This window comes from Vicugna pacos, chromosome 14 (assembly GCF_048564905.1).
Source record: "Vicugna pacos chromosome 14, VicPac4, whole genome shotgun sequence".
Taxonomy (NCBI): domain Eukaryota; kingdom Metazoa; phylum Chordata; class Mammalia; order Artiodactyla; family Camelidae; genus Vicugna; species Vicugna pacos.
Genome location: NC_133000.1, coordinates 8,099,396 through 8,122,768, shown reverse-complemented (window position 1 = coordinate 8,122,768; position 23,373 = coordinate 8,099,396). Strand labels below are relative to the sequence as shown.

The following is a 23,373-nucleotide window of genomic DNA, read 5'->3' as shown; positions in this document are numbered from 1 at the left end:
CTGGAGGTAATACTGGACACAGCAATGGCACAACCGAAGCCAGAGCATGCTTTTCGGTTCCAATTTTGGAAATGAATTTGAACTCAGCAATTCTAGCTTTTATAAATTTATCAAACAGAGGTTGTATCTTCTCTTTCTTTTGTATTTGTTAATAGTTTATAAAGTGCTATTCATCAAGTAAGCACTTCAGACATGCTTTTTATTGATTCTTCTGAGAGTTTTACGTTTTCTGGCCTCCAGCGTTTTCCCCTCTAGCTAGGGTTCGTAGGCTCCGCTCACGGTATGAAATACTGCTGCTGAAAGTGGCTGCAATACCCTTATTTTATCCCGTGCAAAGACAGGGGAGATCGCTCTTGTGTCTGTTTCTTCAGCCGATCTTTTTAAATAAGACTAGGAAATAAGTCAAATATTTAATAATGTGACTTTAAACATTCTTCTGAATTCTTCCAGACTTCTGAAGATATTGAAGTCAAAATTATAGGACATTCCTGCTTCCTAACCATGAATGTCAGTTTATTTTATACTTGAACAATATAAGAGAAGATAAAATGAAATTAATATAGGAAATGGATTTTAATTACAATTGACATGATTATTAGACTCTATGGCCATGTAGCATAAATTTAATGGAGATAAATTTTTAATTTTTATTTATAGCTCTGTAAGTAACTAAATGTCAGCATATGATTTGAATATCAGAGAATGATTAGTTTCTCAGAGGAGTGAATGAAGTGTTTTTTGTTGTTGTTCTCTGTAGTTTATGATGAGTAGAAGGTCTACATACCCATTTTATTACAGTATAACAAGAACATAAAGAGCTAAAGATGGTAGATGATGGAGAGGATGTGGTGAGAAGCAATTTGTGTCCACCCTGTCTCAGCTCACCTCCGGCCTCCTTTCACCGGAAGGCTCCTCAGCCTTCCTCCGTCAGAGTTCCTTCCACTATAGCTCTCTGGGGGGAGGGGTGCTTTCCCCCCAGGAACTGTTTAATCAGTGGGATCATTTTTCCTTATATACCAGTTTATGTACCTCATGTAGCAGGGATTATTTTAGCGGAGTATCTGCCCTCTGAAGGACTGCTGTACAAGCAAAAATGTAGAGTTAGCAAGGTATTGGGAGTTGGGGACACCCTCGTCACCAGCAGCAAGACCAACACAGTGCCAACATCTGCCATAAGGCTATCAGTACGAGGATTGATCTCCGAGGCTGCAGCAGATCTCAGCCTGCCAATGTGCGTAATGTTGGTACAGCTGCCAGGCTACAGGGCAGAGAACCAAGGAGGTTATTTCAGGTCCTTGTGTTTCAGCAAGTCAAATGATAGGGTGTGTTTACAAAGGGGAATTGGCAATGCAGGGCAGCATGTTTCTAATTTCCAGACTCCTGTAAAATCTGAGAGGAAACAGTGAGGTTCTAGAAAAGATGTGGCTAGCTGAGGTCTGAAGAAAGGGTGGATTTTAAATAAACCAACCCAGGAGGGAAGCAGGAATCTTACCAGTAGGATTCAAGCCTCTGAACCTTCTTAAGCACCTTCTCCCATTGCAGGGCTCAGCCTGTGCCCCATCTCTGAAGGCTTCAAGCAACAAGCACATGGCCTGAGCTCCCCACAACCTACGCAGAGTTCCTCCTGAAGGACCCAGCCCTGTGGTTACACTTGCCCCGTAACTCTACAGCCCACTCCGATTTTACGCCCCTGCTGGCAAGTTAGGGCAGACCACCAACAGTGGCCTTTTCTGGGCCATTACTCTTGATCTCTGCCCATTTACTCTAAACTCAGCTATTGTTGCTCAATTTTCCTTTAGCTCTGAGAACCTTAGCCTTGATATTTATTTCCAGTTCCTACTGTTCTGAACCCAGTAGATATCCTTTGAAGCTTCTTGGACCCTGGCTTCTACCTCCTGTTGGCTCTGCTCACTTCTTGATTCTGGCATCTCTCTTGGTCAGGGTTGAGACACTCCATGTCACGGTCCCAGTCTTACAGAAACGCACCATTTAGTAAACGCTGACCCCTCAGACTCCTCACACTTGTGCTTTTCCCTTTTCCAGCCCAGGACACACTCATGAGCTTAGAGAACAAGGACCACTTGAACACAGTATGGGGGAGAGGGCAATGTTCCCTCCACTGCCAACTCCTCAAGACAGGTGACTATGTCTTCTCACCTTGAATCTCCAGCAGCTAGAACACAGCCCAGTGTAACATGGGCACTGACGAGATGTTTCTCTTAATTGTAACCCCATGATAACACAGAACCATTGTAATCAGTTTCAGCTAAGGTTCCTGTTGTAGAAATCAAAACATTACGTGTCAAGTCCCTCCACTCCTCTCCCCAATTCCAGAGCAAGATACTAGAAGGCCTATGCAGGATTTGCAAAGGGGGTAGTAAAAATCCCATCCTGTTCTTAGCCCATCACCCACTTCAGAATTTTTAAAAGGTTGAAAAATTTTTTAAATTTTATTTTAATTGGAGGTACTAGGGATTGAACCTAGGACCTCATGCATGCTAAGCATGCACTCTACCACTAAGCTATACCCACACCCCCAAAGGGTTGAAATTGAAGAGTAAGGAAGGCAGCTCTTATTAGTAGAGTGGTCAATGTGCTGTGCTTCCTTCTCATTTCAGGTCAGTAGGGGGGGTCCTAGTACCCCAGTGCATGAAGGGACCAAAAAAGTTGACTTATATTCCCTAGAGTTCTGAGAGCCCAGAAACGGTGCCTAATTCCTTTCTGGGAAAGATGAAGGCAAAAGGCTGTGCCTTGAATGGCTTGCCACAATTATAGAACAAAAAGAGGGAGACACTGGAGGGAACTACTCTCCCACCAATGGCAGAAGGTGCTGGTCCCTTAGTCCTGAGCTGGATGTGGGCCTTATAGAAAAAGCTACCATGAGAACTGCCTGTAGGAACAACTGATCATGACAGACGGGATGGGCCACCAAATGCCCAGGGCTGCAAAGAAATCTGGCAATGTGATCTTATGAGAAAAGACTCAGCCTTGGGAACCTGCCATGTCCAGAGTGCACCACCTAGCCCAGCATCCAAGACCTTTTCTCTTCCTGACCTCAGGCCCCTTTCCCACCCAGTGCAACCTCTGAGAATGCTGGGGGTATCTAACAAGAGCTGGGGTGGTGGGGAGAGGGGTGACAGTAAGGCTGAAGAGCAAGACTGGGAAACAGGAAAGCTTTCATCTTGGATAAAATTTGAAGCTTTTTATAATTACAGTGGACTGGATATTCCAATGGCTAAAATGAGATCATTCTTAAGAGCAAAGGTGACTAGATTACTTTTAATCAGCTATGTGAGCTGAAGAACCATGGCACTTCAGATTTCATCCAAAGAATGAGGAAGAAATGGTTAATACAGAGGTTTTGAAGCAAGGAAATTATTGAAAATTCAGTCTTATTACTCGATTTGACTTAAAACACATTTACCAAAAATTAGGCTTTTAAAATTATCTCCAGTTCCCCCTTCTAGTTCACCCTTATCTCTGTTCTTGACCAGAGCAAAACTCTGTTCATTATTTTTTTTTTATCATTCCAGGTAAATACTCTTTTCCTTGATGGTTACCAATATCCTCTGGCTTCTGCAATTTTTTCTGAGAATTTTGCTCTTGAATTCACAGCTCAGTGCAACTGTACCAAATAATTACTTTGCCTTTTTTTCTTCCAGTTTTATTGAGCAAAAATTGACATACAGCACTATGTAAGTTTAAGGTGTACAGCATGATGATTTAATTTACATACATCGTGAAATGGTTATCACAATAAGGTTAGTGAACATCCATCTCATATGGATACAAAATCAAAGAAAAAGAAAAAAAATTTCCTTGTAATGAGAACTTCTAGGACCTACTCTCCTACCAATTTTAATATATAACATACAACAGTGTTAATTATATTTATCATGTTGCACATTACATCCCTAGTACTTATTTATCTTGTAACTGGAAGTTTGTGCCTTTTGACCACCTTCATTCAATTCCTCCTCCCCCCACCCCATCGCCTCTGATAACTAGAAATCTGATCTCTTTTTCTATGATTTTGTTTGTTTTAAAGTATAGTTGACCTACAACACTATGTTCCTGGTGCAAAATATGGTGATTTGATCTTTCTATACATTACAAAATAGTCACCACGATAAGTCTAGTTACCATCTGTCACCATACAACAATATTACATTATTTTATTGACTATACTCCCCATACTGTACATTTCATACCCATGACTCATTTATTTCATTTGTATCTCTTAATCTCCCTTATCTATTTCTCTCATTCCCTCTGGCAACCACTCGTTTGTTCTCTGTATCTATGACTCTGTTTCTGTTTTGTTATGTTAGTTCATCTGTCTTGTTTTTCAGATTTCACATCTAAGTGAAATCGTACAGTTTTGATCTCTCTGTCCAACTTATTTCAGTTAGCATAATACCCTCTAGGTCCATCTGTGTTGTCAGAATGGCAAGATTTTATTCTTTTGGGGGGGGTGCTGAGTAATATCCATTATATATACATACCACATCTTTATCTATTCAATATCTTTATCTATTCATCTATCAGTGGGCACTTAGGTTGCTTCCATATCTTGGCTATTATAAGTAACACTGCAATGAACATAGGGGTGCATGTATTTTTTAGAATTAATGTTTTCATTTTCTTTGTATAAATACTCAGGAGTGGAATTGCTGGATCGTATGGTAGTTCTGTTTTAAATTTTTTGCGGAATCTCCATACTGTTTTCCATAGTAGCTGTACCAATTAATATTCCCAACAACAGTGCTCGAGGGTTCCCTTTTCTCCACATTCTCACCAACATTTGTTACTTGTTGCTTTTTTGTTAAGAACCATTCTGACAGGTTCGGACAGGTGAGGTGATATCTTGTGGTTTTGATTTGATCTGCATAGTATATTATCCTTTTAATGTATTGTTGGATTTGGTTTGCTAATATTTTGTTGAAGATTTTTTGCATCTATGTTCATCAGTGATATTGGCCTGATAAACATAAATGCAAAGATCCTCAACAAAATATTAGAAAATTACTGACAAAGTAATTTTTTCGTGTGGTGTCTTTGGTTTTGGTATCAAGGTGATGCCGGCCTTGTAGAATGAGTTTGGAAGCATTCCTTCATCTGCAATTTTTTTGGAACAATTTGAGAAGGATGGGTGTTAACTCTTCTTTAAATGTTTGGTAGAATTCACCTGTGAAGCTGTCTGGTCCTGGACTTTTGTTGGTTGGAAGCTTTTTAAATTCAGTTTCATTACTAGTAATTGATTTGTTCATAATTTCTATTTCTTCCTGATTCAGTCTTGAGAGATTGTACATTTCTAGGAATTTGTCCATTTCTTCTAGGCTGTCCATTTTATTGGCATATGATTGTGCCTAGTATTCTCTTATGATTCTTTGCAGTTCTGTGATGCTGGTTGTAACTTCCCCTTTTTCATTTTCAATTTTATTTATTTGGGCCCTCTCTCTTTTTCTCTTAATGAGTCTGGCTAAAGGTTTATCAATTTTGCCTATCTTTTCAAAGAACCAGCTCTTAATTTAATTGATATTTTTCTATTAATTTTTCATTCTCAATTTCATTGATTTCTACTCTAACCTTTATTATTTCTTCTACTAACTTCGGGTTTTGTTTGATCTTCTTTTTCTAGTTCCTTTAGGTGTAAGGTTATGTTTTTCTTCTCTAATACTTCCCTGATTTGCTACTTGATGGGTGTATCCAAGACTTTCCTGTTTTTTATATTCCTTTTTCCCAATGTAAAGCTCCAGGATATCCAGGCATATTAGACACTTGGGTGCCAGAGAAACTGGAACTATCCTAAAGCCAGAAATGATTTGGGATGAGTCTCTTCCTCTTCTCTGGCATCATTTTGATTCTATGTGTAGGTCACCTGCCCTCTGCTACAGTTCACAATCTTAGATCTGCCCATGGAGTCATGGGCAGATTTAACTAACTTCCTCTTCCCTCAGCCCTGAGGAGTCTTTGTGGGTAGAGGTGGCTGTAGTAGGGATTAAGGAGAGGGTAGGATATGGGTGCCACAGAGGACGAAAAGATTAAAGAAGTTGAGGACTGCATCCCGGTAGAAAACAGTGTAATTGAATAACCATCAGGATAGTGTTAATATTTTGTGTTTTGAGTTCTTATTTTACAATTCAGATTAGGATGTTAGAATCTATTTTTGTGCTAAGTCAGTATTGTACCATTGTACTCACACATTTGTTTACTCTTGTGCTACTTACTGGTAGATTTTTAAAGTTGTTTGCAACTTATTAATATTAATTTTTTTTATTCAAAAGCATTTGCTTTCTCGGTCTGTTGGACTCAGCATACTCTTAAGGAGCATTAAAGTATTGATTGGTCAGTGTTTAACAAGCCATGCTAAGTGGTTTTATGTGATTTAATTTAACATTCTGCCTCCCTGATTCTTTGCTTGGCTGACAACACTACAGTGCTTTAACCATTGGTTTAGAAAACTGAAGAGTATTTCCCTTCAGTCATCACAAAGTGGCAAACAGTAAGGATTAAAGCTGGAGGAAGAGCCATCTAGTTGTAATTATTGGTTGTCAGATTCAAGGTGTTTTTGTGTGAAGTCAATCTCACTGTTTCTTTCATCTTAACATGATCTGTGATTGGACTGCATCACAAAAGGCTATGTTCTTAAGACCTTCATCATCTCTGCTTTAGAGCTGGGCTCACCAGCCAAGTTGCTCTCCCAGGGCTAATTTATCTTGCAGGTGACACATCGAATAGAACCACACAGTCAAAGTTTGAATTCTAGCCTCTGTGCCGTCTTGGCCCATCAGGTCATATTAATCATCTAAGGATGTGCCCTTGAACAAGCTGCTTGCTGCGTGCATTTAGCTGTCCAAACTGCATCCCTCTCCACCCCCATTAGAAGAAGTCTTCTGGTAGGAAAAAAAAAAACTCATAAAAGACAAAGAGATCAAGTGAGTCGGACAGGGGGTTGACCAGATAGAGGGTGTGCAGTTTTGTTTTTCAAATAAAACACTAACTGCATGTCATTTCCACTGGTCTTTGCCGGATTCCTCTCCGTGTAAGGTACTATTCCATGGGAACTCAACCTCAAAGGAAGCATTCGCTATGCGTGTGGCATTTCTGTGGGACAACCAAAGGGAAATGGTGGGAGAAATATTATGTGTCTTCTGAATGAATCTCAACGTATTTTGAAAGTTTGATTTCCTGTGTGTGTGTGTGTGTGTGTGTGTGTGTGTTTCACCCTTATTATGGAAGTTCCAACTAGATCTCACCCACCAGCTCAACCCAGACCCCTGGATTCTAAACACACAGAATACTGTCTTTGGTTTAATGCTCCAGAGCCACAGAGGGAGTGATAAATGGAAGAAGTTTGGAAAGATCCACAGGAATAATAAAAAGAGTAAGGGGAAGTGATTTATGGAGCAGATTAATGGAACAAACCATGTGTAGTGGGATTAAGTGACAGTGACTAGAAGACACAAGGCTAGAAGTATCTGAAGTGTATAAATACCAGTGTGGTGAATTACAGTACTCATACAGAGAGAGTATTACCTAGAAGCTAGAAATCATGGAATAAGATTAAAGGCAGATAAGTTTAGGTTTTCACCAATTATAATAGTAATATTAATAGTATTAGGAAAATGCAGATATTATATCAATAAACTGTTATCAATGTAATTACATTTCTCTAAAATTTGAAGTCTAAACTAGCCTAAATTCTAAAACTGAGGTCTAGGCTGTAGCCAGTTTATGAAGAGTCTCACTGTTGTCCCTCTCACATTATGAATTTTAGGTTCTTTAATCCATGTTCATTCAACATCTGTGTGCTAGATGTTGCAGTGTAACACTGGACAGAAACAGAGCTGTGGCCTCATGAGCTCATGGTCTACTGAAGGGACCAACGGTAAACAAATAGCCACATAGATGAACTTAAAATTATAGCTGGTGTCAATGCGAAGTATGAAAAGATGAATGGTATTACAAGAGTTAACTTGCCCAGTCTGAGGAGGTAGGAAAAGTGACTTCAGCTGAGGCCTGAGTAGGAGCTGCCTATGGGGAGAGAGTGGGTGAAAGAAAGAAGTTGTTGGGAGGGGGCAGGAGCAGCTCTGTGAAAGCCTTGGGAGCACGGGCCCAACTTTTATATCAAGATGAGTTTAACTTGAGACATGATTTTCTGAGAAGAAATAAAAAAATAAATGCAGGGTAAATGACTGCAGTTACCCAAGAGAACCCAGAACTTCAGATAATTCCACCAAGGGCATTCTGTTCCACCTGCCTGTAAGGTCTGACATGCGACACTTATGATCCTGCAGTACAGCCTGGTCTCTGGTCTGTGTGTTTGCTCTGGGAGCCGGGAAGGTCTGCCGGCCTACAAGGTCTTGATGTGAAACTGCCATCCTCCGTGGCCATCGACAAGTCAGATCTCTCTCAGAAACGGTAAGCCCTAGAAGGCAACAGCTGTGAGAAATTCTTGAATGGTACTTTGACTTTGTTGTACCATTCTGTAAAAACATATCAAGAAATAAATTACTTTATATTCCACAAAAATAGTGCTGAAAATATTTGAGAGAATTTTTAAGGGAGATCCTTAATATCATATAACTGAGGATCTGGGTCAGGGTAAAGATTGAAAGAGGATACAGAGCTTCAGGTGGGCGTTGGAAGGTAAGATTTACTAAGAGTGAGAAAGGAGAAAGGGCGGAGGTTGGAATGCATTTGGTGCATCTAGGGTGCGGCAGCAATGGAGGCTCAGGCTGCTCCTGGGAGCCAAGCCTGGTCGTCTGAGCCGGAGTGGAGAGGGGTTGGGATGCCATGCCAACCCATGCATGCTTGTTTCCTGAGTTTTAAATGTAACCGTCCTCTTCCCTGCGGACACCACCAGCTGACCTGCTCCCTGAGTTACGAGTATGATAGATAGCCAAGAAAGCTCAGACACCCCCAGGGACTTACACCCAGATACTACTTTGCTTCACTGGATAAACCGTAACCAACACTGGCATTGTTCCAGGTCTGTAAAAGTAGTCATTCAGCCCCTGAAAAGTTACCATTCACTACCAGAATTGTATTGGCTATTGGGAATGGTTTTAATAACAGTACTTTGTTCATTTGTTTTTTAGATATGTTGTTACTGATTTACACATTCAGTCGATTTCTGTTTCTCTCTGCTGCATAAAAAAACTGCTCCCAGTTCAACCCCTGGGTGTAGGACAAGGAAAAAACTGAAAAGAGCTACATCATAACCACAGAAGGTAATCATATACCTTTCTGCTCTAAGTGTAGGTTTTTCAGTTCTGATATAGATTATCCAAGAATATTGTAGAGCCATCCCTAAAAGTATCACAAATAGTATATATTCTCACCCTCTGCAAGTAGTGTGTTTGTGGCTGTGTGTGTGTATGTGTGTGTGTCGAGGGCAGGGGCAGGAGTGTAGCATACGGGGTCAGATGGGAGAGATTTAAATGCTCTGTTAAGATTTCATTTAGTCCCACAAAGCTAACATTTTTCTGTTGTCACGCAAAACTATTGGAATTGTTAGGTATGATAGCAGTCTTAATACTGACAATTCTGGATAGATAAATTAGTTTTCACCTTTCAGAGAAAGTCCATTATTTTTCACTCAGTATCCTTAGCTTCACATACATACCTCTTATCGCTTTCACTTACATACCTCTTACCGGTTTTCTCCCCAAATGTCCCTTCATATAAGAAAAAGAGACATAAAGTAAAATTGAATTTTTTACTAGAGCATGGCTTTTCTTTGCTACTTTAGATTTTTAAAGCACACAAATGCCATTTAATACCCATTCTCAGGGTAATCTTGTGAGAAAAAATATATACTAGTTATTGATGAAAAATGAGCTACTTAGAGCTTTTGCTTTATTTTGTTCCAAACCTTCAGAAACAACTAGAAGATGTTTTTATTAACAATAAAAAATGGCAATGAGAAATGCATAAATTACATCAGCAAATTATCATCTAAGAATGAGTTGGACACCTTACGAATCTCAGTACTACTCTTTCTCATATGCTGAATACCGTGTAGCATCTCACTGGCCAACCCCACAGGACATAGTGCACTGTTTCCCAAAGCTGACCCTCTCCTTCCCCATGGGGGCCACCTGTCCCAGACCTTGTCTCCTTGACCTCTCAGCTACTTTTGATATTGTTACCTGGAGGGCCCTTGATCTCCCTGCTTCCCTGACTTGTATACCTGGGAACTTCTTTTCCTCTCTGACTGCTTCTCCATGGGCTCATTGCCTCTTCTGTCTGTCCCCTAAGTGTGGGGACTCTCCATGGTCTCTACCTTCTCTTTAAGTCTGTTCTCAGGGAGGCATCTCACCCACCCTCCAAGCTTCATCACTCCATAAAGATCCATATCTGTATCTAAACCTGCATCTACCTCCCTTTCAAATTCTAACCCCCCATTCTAGATTCTGTGCTTGATGCTGCCCTGGCTGTAAGTCTCACTGGCACCTTTAACTTGCCCCCTTTCCATCTCCTCCTCCTTCCCCACTTCCGGAATGTGTAAGTCTCCACCACAAACTCCATGAGACAAACCTTGTGGTTGTGGTCATTTTTATTTAAACTCAGATATCCTCAGCACTTAAAACAATGCCTGGCACATAGTTGATGTTTGGTAAATAGTGAATAACTGAATGAATGGATGAATATCACCCGATTTCTACTCACTACAAACCAGCCTAACTCTCCTCTACATCCTGTTAGGCACCTGTGCATAAAGCTAGGGTGACTACATTATTTACCACCTAAACCAGCACATTTTTAGAGTGGAAGGGGCCACTATTAATAATTATGCTGGGATGACAGGCATAAATTTGGAATGTCTTAGGAAAGACCTGATTGCTATCTTACTGTAATCACTGGCATTTTAAAACTTTTCCTCCTCATATATTCATTCCTCTGCATGTCAGCCACCAAGACACACAACTTCCTTTGCACTATCCACTCATCGGGTCTTCCCCTTAGCACCTTCACTCCCATTGGCCTGTTTTCAGGCCTCACCACATCCAGTCTGGTTATTACTAATAGACTCTTAGTAGCCTGTCACTACTAATAGGTCTCACTGACCGCTAACCTGTCTCCCCAGTATCTGTCTTTGCCCATTCTGTTCCCACTACACATGGCTGCCAGAGTAATACTCCTAAGGAACAGCTCCCAATAATAGAATTTCCTTACCCAGAAGACTTCCTTTGGTTCTCCATTAGCTCTGAAGTAAGTACAGACTTCTGGTTTTCAAAGTCCTGGACTTTGAACTAATCTGCATTTGTAGGCCTGTATACTCAAGACCCGAGCCTCTCAAAGGCATCACCTGGAGCTTATTAGAAATGAAGAATTTTGGACCCAACCATTAGACCTATAAAATCAGAATCTACATTTTGGCAAGATTCCTGATCTGTATACACATTAAAGTTTGAGAAGCACTGTTCTGCAATTTAACCTTACTGGGAGGAATCACAGTTCCAAAGTCACACCCCAAAATGTTCACTTCTGTGCTTAGTTTGTACTGGCCCCTTTTGTAGGCTACCTGTCCCCACCATCTCTACTCAGTGAAATTGTATTAATCTTCCAAAGGTAAACCACGACCCCTGTACACTCCATAAAACTTTTCCTGAAACAACTATTATCTTTGCATTCTCTGAACATCATAGTATTTAACTTCTACTATCTTATTACTATTTTACTTATAGTAATTTATAGTTACTCAGGTACTAATTTTATATACACACTCATTTCCTCACTATATTATAAGCTCTATGTGGAAAGCAACCATTTCTTTTTTTTGTGGTAAAACATTCATAACATAAAATTTGCAATTTTAACTATTTTCAGGTGTACAGTTCTGTGGCATTTAAGTACATTCACATTGTTGTGCAGCCACCACCACCATCTGTTTCTAGAACATTTTTTATTGTCCCAAACGGAAACTCATGCCTATTAAACATTAACTTCTCATTCCCCTCTCCCCCAGAACTCTGGCAATCACCATTCTACTTTCTATTTCTGAATTTAACTAAGTACCTCTTACAAGTGGGATCATACAATATTTGTCCCCTTATGTCTGGCTTATTTTACTCACATAATTTTGCCAAGGTTTATCTGTGTTGCAGCATATGCCAGAATTTCTTTTATAGTAAAGGTTGGATGATATTTCATTGTATGTATTGACCACATTTTGTTTATCTACCCATTGGATGATGGACACTTGAGTTACTTCAACTTTGATTACTGTACACAGTGCTGCCATGAACATGGGTGTATGGATGTCAGTTGAGTCTCTGCTTTCAGTTCTTTCACCTGGAAGTGAAATTGCTATGGTAATTCTTTTCTTAATTTTAGTTTTTTGAGGAATTTTTATACTCTTTTACATAGCAGCCGTATCATTGTATATTCCTACCAGCACTGTGCAAGAATTCCAGTTTCTCCATATCCTTGCCAACAAGTTATTTTCATGTTTTTGTTTTTAATAATAGCCATTCTAAGGAGATAATATGAAATTGTTGGTTTAATGTGCATTTTCCTAATGATTAGTGGGTTGAGCGTCTTTTCATGTGTTTATTGACCGTTTGTGTATGTTTTTTGAAGAAATGTTTATTCAAGTCCTTTGCCCTTTTCTTAATTGAGTTGTTTAATTTTTTGCTGTTGAGTTGTAAGGGTTCTTTACATATTGTGGATATTAACCCCTTATCAGGTATGATTTGCAGATGTTTTTCCCATTCCATAGGTTGCCTCTTCATGCTATTAGTAGCATCCTTTGATACAGGAACTATTTTTATATCCCTAATACAGTGTCTGCAAAGGGTGTCTGATCAAAATATTTTTGATTTAATTTAATTCATAAATGATGATTAATTAATGATTATTCACTGTGGCTAAATTTATTATAAAATCTAACTAAATATAAATTAACTTTGCTTTAAAATTACTTAGAATAAATCCAATGAGATTGACAAACTTCAAATATAATTATGAAGATTTTCAGGCTTGAACTCTACTAGAGAGTAAAAGGAAGCTTCACAACATGTACTGAAAATTCCCCATCATTGTCCTTAGGTTTAGAATTTTGATGCTTCCACAGGGAGGCTTTGAAAATTAATTGCTTTTGTACGATGAGAAAAAGATGAGAATTTATTTTCGGGACAGTCAGATGAAAGTTTAAATTCCTGTATTTGGCTAGGGGCTGTCCCATGATCAAACACAGATGGGAAATAGAAAGTAACTCTGAAAGAATGAATTTTCAGGAAAGTAAGGATGTTCATAAAAATTCAGGATGTACCCTGAAGCATGACTTCTGTTGGTCCTACCTCATCAGATGCGTTGTCGTTCTGGCAGGAGTGAGCGAGACAAGCTGGTGAATGTTTGTAGGTAAGAAAGGGTGGTAAGTTCTTCATTATTTCCCAGCTGCATTTCTTGGCTAATTTAGAAACCAAGGACGCTACTAACAATAACTCTATTAACAATTCTGAGTCTTTTACTTTCTCACACTCTGGCCTTTCTGCTTTGTGATTTATATTAGTTCAAGAACTTTCTACCACAAGTTATTTAGAGTCACTGTTGGTTGTGTGCTGCTGTTATCGGGTGCCCTCTGTGGAACAGCTTAATGGAAATTCTGATTGTTCCGGTTGGTTCGAATTTGAGAGGCTTACATAAAACTCCTTTGAGTGATTAGCATAGCATCTCAACAAAGGGTTACTTGACTTTTTACAATAAAAGATCAGGGAAGAGAAAGTCATTTAGAAGGCATAAGTGATTGCCTTCCTGGAGTCACTTTTATTCTGAATTATGAAACAACTTCAAAGGCATAAGTCAGGCACTTAGTGTTCCTGGTGCAAAACATTAAGACCAAGTAACTATAACATAAATGTAAATTAACATAAATGAGAACTAATAATGGTCCATTCATGCACATCTGTAGGTGTCTTTAAAGGGTATGTGTGCGCAGTTAACAAGGGTTGTACTTAGCCTTTCATTGTAACTATTTACTAAATCCCTGACTTTATGATAAACGATACATTTGGAAGGAACTTTTCCTCCCCTTTCAGATACATAAAGGTTACATAATTTCCCCTGACTGCTTACATTCAGCGCTTTAGCTGCCCCCTGGCCCCACTATTGTTGACTTGTCCACTAACCTGCATTTGGAAGTGATTTATCTGATTGTTCATATTGAAAAAGATCAACAGGAATAGAGGGTTAGAGCAGGGAATCTGTGGACCTTCTTTATTCTGACTGGTTATATATCTTAAGTCTCAAATGTGGCAGGTATTTCTGAGACAAGATCTATTGTTGTAAGTCTCTTTCTGACCCACTTCATTGGAATTGAAGCAGAAGTAAACTTTGTTGACTACTTTTCCCTGTTTCACTTCTGGAATAAACGCAATATAGTATCATATAAAAAAGCTGAAATTGCAAAGGAGGAGTTCACGTGTTGGGTATCAGACATGTACCTGAAATGATAAAGTTTTAGAAGAGGGATCTCAGAGGGGATCTGTCCTGTTTCTCTCACTTTACAAATGAGAAGTGGTGAGTTTAAGTGACTGACCTATCATTACATCGCTCCTAATGGCTGCGCCGGGATGAGACGTGGGGCCTGGGCAGCATCTCAGTTCAGTGTCCTTCTCGCTATTGCATATGGCCTTCCTGCAGTTAATCCCTTTGATAAGCGCTATATCTGTCAGTTCTTGCCTTTTTAATTAGAGCAAACCATGTGTAGTGATGGATCTGTATGTGTTCCTTTATTAAACATTGAAATTTGGGGGGTGGGTAGAGCTCAGTGGTAAAGCACATGTCTAGCATGCGCAAGGTCCTGGGTTCAATCCCCAGTACCTCCATTCAAATACATGTATATTGAAGTTTTCCTTATCTTAACTTTCCTATTGAAAGAAGAATGCTAAAAACAGCAAATATTTTGGAAAAGGTAACACAATGCTCTCTAGTGTGATATCCTCAACGACATCTGTCTGGAATACATAACGGTTGCTCACCCTCAGGAGGTTACACTTTCTTAACAGTTTTTTGGAGAGAATGTAGTGTTTTACAGATGTTTCATTAAAATATATATGGGAAGAAAAAAAAAACAGAGCTGACCTTTATTATAATATGATTTCAGACGTCAGTGAAGGTGAAGATAGACAAGACTCAGCTTTTCAAAATTTGTCTTTGCTCAGAAGGTAGAAGTATTGACGTTAAAGAAGGCAGGAACTGATAATGAAATTCTTTCTCCTTCTGAGGAAGAGACACCATATGAGTTCTGTTAGCGCATTTTATACTGGTTCATTTAGACCTGGAGTGAATTGATCCTAAACTTTGTGACACATTTTTAAATGAAATTAATTATTTCTTAATATTCATAATAATTTCTTAATGTTCTCTAATAATTTTGTTGTGCATGTGACTGCTACATGAAAACCCAGGAAATCTATTAAATTATAACTGAGCACTAAAATAAATCCTAGGACATTAAAAAAGTGGTAGTAGCAGATTTTCACTGTATATTAATTTCTTGTTGCTAAAATGAATTATAGTGTGAAAAAATTGTTTCTTACTGCCCAAATCCAGCTAAGAATGAGAAAGTAGGAAACTCAGCAGAAGTGGCCCACAAATACCAAAATTAATTTCGTCTTCTAGGAGGGGCAAAAATTTTTTATAATCAATTATTTTTAAAAAGCTGATTGTAATTGACAGTTATATGTGCCAGGTCCTATTCTAAATACTTTATAAATATGACCTTATTAAATCTTCGCAACATCCTATGAGGTAGAGAACATTATGATTCCCATTTTACAGATGAGAAAGCAACAACACACAGAAGCTATAACTTGTTCTAACAAGTGACTGAGCAAGACTGGAAAAGATAAAGACCATTATCTTCAATTCATGTCATGAACAATATGATTATGCACTTTATCCTGTAACTTATATCCATTTCTAGTAATCTGAGTTGTCATGACGATTTATCTTTTGAATATAAAATCAGAAGTATCAGAAATAATTAAAAGCTTATGAAATACCAATATTTCTTAAATTACTGAAAAAATATTTACTATGTTTATATTTTATATATTATGTATATCATGTGTATATTATTTTATATTGTATCAATCTTATATTATTATTATAAAGTACTATTTTTATTACCAAACATATAGGAAAATATTTACCAAGCCCAATGATTCTCTAGTTCATTAATAAGTGGTTCCCAAAATAAGGGAGCTTTTTCTTCCCACTGCCTTCAAAAGGAACTTTGCCTAAAACATACATTATGCATGTCTATGTGTATGAACATAGACACACATTCTTTAAGCAAAGAGAAAGTGCACTTTCAGATACTTCTTTGTTTACAAGCCTAAACCAAGTGGCAGTTGATTTGAAGACAAATATGTACCCAGTAAAGACGGTCTCGAGCTGATTTTTTTTGGCCTTAAACAGCTAGACTTGTTTCCAGACGATTAAATTTGTTCAGGGCAGATAAGTAAGTATCCATTAGAAAAGTTTCTTGATTTACATACAAGCCTTTTTCAGGTGGGCATTATATATGTTTTATTTGGTAGCTAACATCAAGTGCACTGAAATGGAACAAAGGCAGCTACTTTTCAGGGCATTTGAAAAGTCTACTCAAGAGGTAGGCAGGATTTCATCTGTGTCAGCACAAAAAAACAACCGCAGAGGCACCTGCTAAATGTCCCAATGCTTTGAGAAGCTGAGAATCACAAGTAGGAGAAAGGACTTCTAAATTGGTGTCTGGATTGCCTGCAGAAGCTAAACAGAAATAAGAGTATCATCCTGTTTCTCAGATTGCCAGATAAAATACAAACAAAGGTATTGCATGGGACATACTTTACTAAAAATTATTTGCTATTTAGCTGAAATTCAGATTTAACTGGACACCTTGCACTTTTATTTGCTAAATCTGGCAGCCTTACTCACTACTCGGCCTGTACCTGGTGGTCCCAAGGTCTTGGTCAGAGTCCAGCAGGGAATGTTTGTGGTGATGGTAGGGGACAGATTCTAACAAGTAATATTGGGAGGGCTCCCAGAAGGCTCTCTAGTTGGAGGCTGGAAACTCCTGCCTATTGAAGACACTCCAAATGTTGGGCTGGCTCTTCACGATGCCTCTCCTGGCTTTGGTTTGGACTGCCTTCATGTTCACAGCCACCACCTTATCTCTGCCCAGGACATAAGATCTTTCTCACCCTCAGAGCTCTCCTAGTCCACACTCTTGTTTAAGACCCTTCATAGCACAGGGTCTTTTGTAGTTAACATTGCTTTCTCCAGAGCCAAGCACATAGGCCAGTACATAGTAGAGGGCCAATAAATGTTATTGACCCTGAGGCTTTCAAAGGTTTTTGTTGTTTTCCTGCTAATTATAGTAAGGAGGAAACAGGGATAAAATTGTTCCCTCCTAAACTCTCATCATTTCTCTTTATTTTCAAAGCCTACAGGGAAAGATGGTTGTACCATGTGCTCAGGCTGGGGTCTGGTATACACGATGTACTCAGCATGTTTTTGTTGAGCAACTGAATGAATGCTAATTATAATACTGGAATACAAAGCGGGTGGGCATAAGATTTATCTTCACTTTTTTAAAATGCCACTTAATTGAAAAAGCTTTTCTATGTTATAGGAGCTAGGCTAGATTGGGGGATGGAGACTGGTTAGATGTTACTTGGCTCAGGACCCACTAAGGGGAAGAGTTGGTGGAGGGGTGCTTTGAGGAAGTGGGTAAAGGGATTACTCAGAGGGTTTACTCCCCTAAGATAAGAAGTGTTTGAAGTTAAGAGAGACATGGGGACATAAGCAGGACCAAACAGCAGTGATGGAAGGAGGAAGGGGAAGGAAATCACAAGCCCTGTTATCAGAAAGGGGAGGAGAGTTCTTACAGCTACTGGGCCCTTTGGGCACTTTTCCCAAATGATCATATATCTGAAAATGACAGGCCTATATTATATACATTAGTTAGAAACTACCCACAGTGTGAGGGATGACCAAATTCTGAAATTCACAGAACACAACAAAGCTTCTTAAATGTAGTCCAGGTTGAAATACTTATCACATTCCACTAAAATGTTTAATATTGACTGGAAAAAAAATACTATGAGTTAGTTACAATTGAGTTTTTCTTCAAATTATCCCTAATTGGTTTCCACTATAAAATAAGATGAACATGGTAGATAAATGGCTGGCTGCCATTTTACTTTGGGATACTTTTCCCAATGAGATGAAAGCAGAAATAGAACAGGTTACAATAAACTTAACAATACAACACTCAAGATTTAAGCAAATGGATATTAAGCCATAAAGAATGGTTTTTAATATTTGAAGCAAGTTTTTTTGTTGTTTTTACTAGTTTAAAAAGAATTTATCCTCCCTTTTTTTTTTCCTTAAGGGTTATTCACCATTGGGGAGTAATAATTGTAACTTTTTTTTTTAACTATTGCAGTTAACCAGATCACAGCAATCTTACACTGAATTTAATTGAAGCCAGCTTGTATGTGGCATTGATTAACTGTTAGAGGCAGAGAACTGTCTTCAGGTTTCAAAACTCAGCTTGAAGTTGTTACCCATATATATGCTTTATTAGAAATAAATTAAAAGAGGATCCAGAAACAGCTGGAAACCTTCTTTTTTATGTCTAACAATAAAGAAAAATGATAAAAGATCAAGTCATTTGGACTGTGGTATAGTGTATCTCTGACCTGATGAAAATTCTACATTTCCCTTTTTCTTGATATATTTCTCTGCATAGTGACAAAAAGGGTGATGAAGTTTCATGCTGCTCATGCTGTCATTAATCATTTAGCTATATATTTATTTTAATGGATTTTTAAAGCAAACTTGGACTACTAGATACTTATACAGTATTCTTTTACAGGACATGGATAACTCCTGTCATAACCTCTAGAGATCCCTTTTAACAAATAAATGTTTAGCTTGAATCCAAAAGGTTCACTTTCATAATTGTTCATCTTTGAAACCATAGCAATGAGCTCCTTTCACTAAATGTTGGTATAGTACCCAGCCTATCAAATGAAATCAGTGTTTAATGCTTATGAAGGGCATGGAACTGTGCAAATGTGCTGTTTTATAAGGCATTAATCCAGAGAGCCAATAACAGGTACAATGAAGTTTATCTTGACAGGTAAATCAACTCATTGCTAAGTGAAATAGCCAGACAATACTATCCTTGTTGTAGAACTGCAGGTGTTTAAAAAGCTAAGTGAACTGAGGAAAAGCCTAACAGCGTCTTATGGCAAGAATGAATGGTGGTGAAGGAAGAGAAGCTTGGTTAGCTGGTTAGGCAGGTGCTTAGGAAATTTAAAGGAGAAAATAGAAATCTAAAATCAAAAGCAGATGCCTGGGTAGGTTTTTATGGCCTTATTGAAATAGCAAGAGAGCTAAGGCTAGGAACAGAAACGTTAAAATAGTTATTTCTAAGAAATCTTATTTTGGAAGAATGAAATACATATTTTGGAGATAACCCTGCTCTCACAAGAAGTCACTGTGTCCAGATTAATTATGTGGAAATCCTGTAAACCTAAGAACAAACATATTTATCAGCTTCAGATGGATTTATTAAATCCTTCCCGTATCTGTGCCAGAGTTCTTTCCTTTATCCTGTCTTTAAGATAACTATGATATAACCTTAGGAATAGTAGCCAAGGGGTGTATACATACAAATTTGTATGTTCATTTGCTTACTGAGCAAGTTTAAGCTGTTCTGTATCTATGATGCTGTACATGGGAGAAGGCCATAGAGCCCTATGATAGAAGTCTCCAACCAATAGTATTAAGAAACCACTTGCTTTAAATAAAACAATCGATGAGTGGATTTAATGGTATGCCATTAACATCTTAATGAAGATGTTATTTAAAAACATGAAAGTGGCAAAAATAAAATAAAGTGATTAAAAAGAAATTAGAAAAATAGCAGAAAGAATTCATGAGCAGGGGTAATTTATGTCTCAAGTGAGAATTATTATGTTTAATAGTTATACCAAGAAAAGTACAATGAGTAGAAAGAAGATAGAGCAAAATGTTTTCCTGGTCAGACACCTGACCTACCTACAGTGAATTTATAGTTCATAAGTGAGGCTTCCCGAGAACAAAATTTATTCTTAAAGGTATTGAAAGCCAAAGGATTGCATTTCGTATTTAGCTCTCCCATGATTCATCTACAAAACTCCTTTGATGAAATATATGATATTTCATCTGCTAGAAAATTTTGTGTTTACTTTTGGCTGCCACCACCTAACGGTCAAGCTGGGCAGACGCTCCATCCTTACTACCCTGCCTTAGCTTCCCTGGTGGGCTCCATCTCCAGCCCCGAATGCTGCCGTCCAGCATACAGAGCTGTTCTAATGCAGTTTAACCCTGTCACGGTGAAGTGAAATGCCGGACAGCAGAAGTGTAGTTGTACATTGCTCAGTGCCGCTTGCCCGAGTTAAAGGCCCTGAGCAATCCTTTCCAGCACTCTCACTTCCCAGTTCCTGTTACTCTCTAGATTTCTCTGTTAGACTCCTTTGAGCCTGTGGACTTGTGTTCCTTGCAGTCCCCCTTCTCACTCCAGAGAACCAGGGTCCTTTCCTGCTTGCGGCTCAGTTGAGCCTATAGCGGTATGTTTTGTGATCGCCTCATTCTCTCATGGAAGGTGACCACCTGGTTCTTGCTCTAGAGTTTTCCCTCCTGCAGTTGCCTCTCTCTAGAATAAATTCCAGTAGCTTCTCTTCCTGCCTCCCCCCACCCCAATTTGGTGAGTTGTATTGGAGCCCCTTTCTGTTCCTTCTAGTTTCATGTAACTTTGGCCCTTCTGCTCTTATCCACACTCTCTCGTTTTTTTTCTTTTTCTTTTTCTTAATCATTATTCCATTCTCCTTTAAAACCACACACACTTAACCCACCAGAAAGTTGTATTTTACCCTTAGACTTTATTTTTTGTTTTTTCAATACTGTATTCCCCTTCAGAGAGTCACATGTTTATCTTGCATGTTAACTTCACAGAACACTTTTGAATATTAAAGATAACCCAATTCATTTCTATTCTATATTTATGGTACCGGTGACTCTGCATTTAACTTTTAACACAGAAATCTTTAGACTCCAATCCTAGTTTGGGTAGAAGGAGGGAGTTAAATTATGACAAGATAAGTTTTCTCAAGTGTAAAATGCAGATTTGGGGGTGTTAAAAAAAAACCTGGGTTATTAATTAGTAATTAATTAATATTCAAAAATAGTTAATAACATCCACCCATAATTTATTAGTATTATTAAAATTCCTGTCACGCTTGGTTCTTTTATCAATTGTGACTTAGTGCCTATATGTTTGTGTGCATATTTACCAATTTCTATCTTTTTAATGGATTAATGCTAAATATTTCAACATTGGTGTGAATAACACATGTGCACACCCAGCTTCCCTAACCTACTTTATAGCCCCAATTTCCAATTCATATTCATTCAATAAATAAATATTGAGCACTTACAGTGTATTGGGTGCTGTATTCTGTACTAGGGATACAGATATTAAAAACTCACTTTCTACCCTCAAGGGGATCACAATCCACTGGGACATGAAACTATTACTCCGTGGAGCTTAGGTATGTCCATAAAGAGGAAGAGCCAATGCGTCCAAGCAGAGGAACAAATGCAAAGGCTCTGAGGCCAGAGAGTGTGGTGCATTCAAGAAGCTGCCAGTTTCTCTGTTTTCTCCGTGAAGCATCAGGCACGTACTTACTTGAGGGTGAGAGGGAAGCAAGTGTCCATGGCTTATGTGGGGTACCTAGATGAGGCAAATTCATAGAGACAAAAAGAAGAATACAGGTTACCAGGGGCTGGGGGCAGGAGGCAAAAGGGGGTTATTCTTTGAGAGTGCAGCATTTTTACTGGGGATGAAGAAAAAGTGTTAGATAGTTGTGATGCTTATACAACATTGTGAATGTATTTAATGCTACTGAATTTTATATGAGTTAAATAATAAACACTTATATTATGTAGATTTTACCACAGTAAAATGAAAAAAAAGTTCTAAGTGAGTGTGGGCCTTGAGATGAGTGGTGAAGTTTTGAGAGCGCCACCTTGAGAACAGGAACAAAACCCAGTGAAGACACGGTAAAAATTTTGCTGGTGACTCTCACTCCATCAGCATCACATGCCCCGTTGGGAAGTTCTGCGATTTCGTTGACAGCCCGTGGTAGGCTGGATGTAAGAGTGGATATAGGGGTCTTGCCAGACAGCTGTGGGATAACTAGGAGCTGAAATAACTGTGTGTTTGTGTAATGAGAAAGTGGTTGAGAGCTGGCTCATAGCACTTCACCCAGGGCTTAGAAGGAACTGAAGCCAAGGAGAGGGACTGATTAAGTAAAGAAAAGCAAAAGTAAAGATTATGAGACCAGATGAGGAATGCTGGGAGGACACAAGATGGTGATAGAAGCTGAGATAAATGTTCAAGTATGGATAGTTACTCAGTCCAGGATGTGTCCAGGGGGTGGGTGAAGTGAAGTTGGAAGTAGAAGTCCCTGCAGTTGTAAGTCGAAGGAACTAAGCTCTCCAGAAGAGACAGGATAGCATCAGGTATCATTTAGAATTTCCAGTGATGGAATGAACTTTCTTGGCAAATGATGTGTTGTTTATTCATTCATCATTTGTGTCATCCTACTTTGTACAAGGCATTGTTCTAAGTGCTGGGAAACAGAGTTCAGAAAAAAAGACAATTCTCTGCTCTCCTGGAACTTCCAATCTAGGGAAGGGGTAAGTCGGGCAATAAACAAAAACAAACAAACCCAAAATATCATGTTGGGGAGGATGTAGCTCAGTGACAGAGTGCGTGCTTAGCAAGCATGAGGTCCTAAATTCAATCCCCAATACCGCCATTAAAATAAACAAACAAATAAATAAATAAACAAACCTAATTACCCCCCAAAAGAGAAAAAAATCACATGGGCATGTGTTATAATGGTCCCCAAAAGTCTATGTGAAAAATACAGAAAGAATTATAATACTTGTAAAGTCAGTGAGATATTATGATATGACATTAAGCCTGAAGATTCCAGGCAGTCAGTAATCTACATCAGGAAAATACTAAACATACCCCAAAATACTGATCTGTAATACAGAACTTGCAGTTAACACTATATTTTGCTTCCACAAATGCATGGAGCCTGACGATATTTTAATTAAAAGACAAAACCCAAAAAGCCATGAAAACTGTTAGTGTTAAAAGCTTGGCAGATTCAGAGCCTGGCAGTGGGGCACTAAGACACACACAACGGGACAGGCACAGATCAGTGACTGAGCTCAGGACCCAGCATGGAAAGCCAGCTTCTCCAGAACTTCAGCAACATTTTTTATGAGGAAATAAATAATACGAGATTT

General features: G+C 38.7%; 1 protein-coding gene across 5 annotated transcripts in view; it reads left to right on the top strand.

The window, feature by feature from the left end:
• STARD13 (StAR related lipid transfer domain containing 13) overlaps positions 1-23,373 on the top strand; it is a 451,023-nt gene that overhangs the window by 214,536 nt on the left and 213,114 nt on the right. Inside the window, exon 1 of one of the 5 annotated variants that reach the window (XM_072976112.1) lies at positions 13,351-13,371. The exons of the other annotated variants lie outside the window; for them this stretch is intronic. Coding sequence (XP_072832213.1) covers positions 13,362-13,371 — 10 coding nt within the window. The 5' untranslated portion in view covers positions 13,351-13,361. Of the gene's footprint in view, positions 1-13,350; positions 13,372-23,373 lie in introns of those variants that run through there. 5 annotated transcript variants of the gene reach the window in all.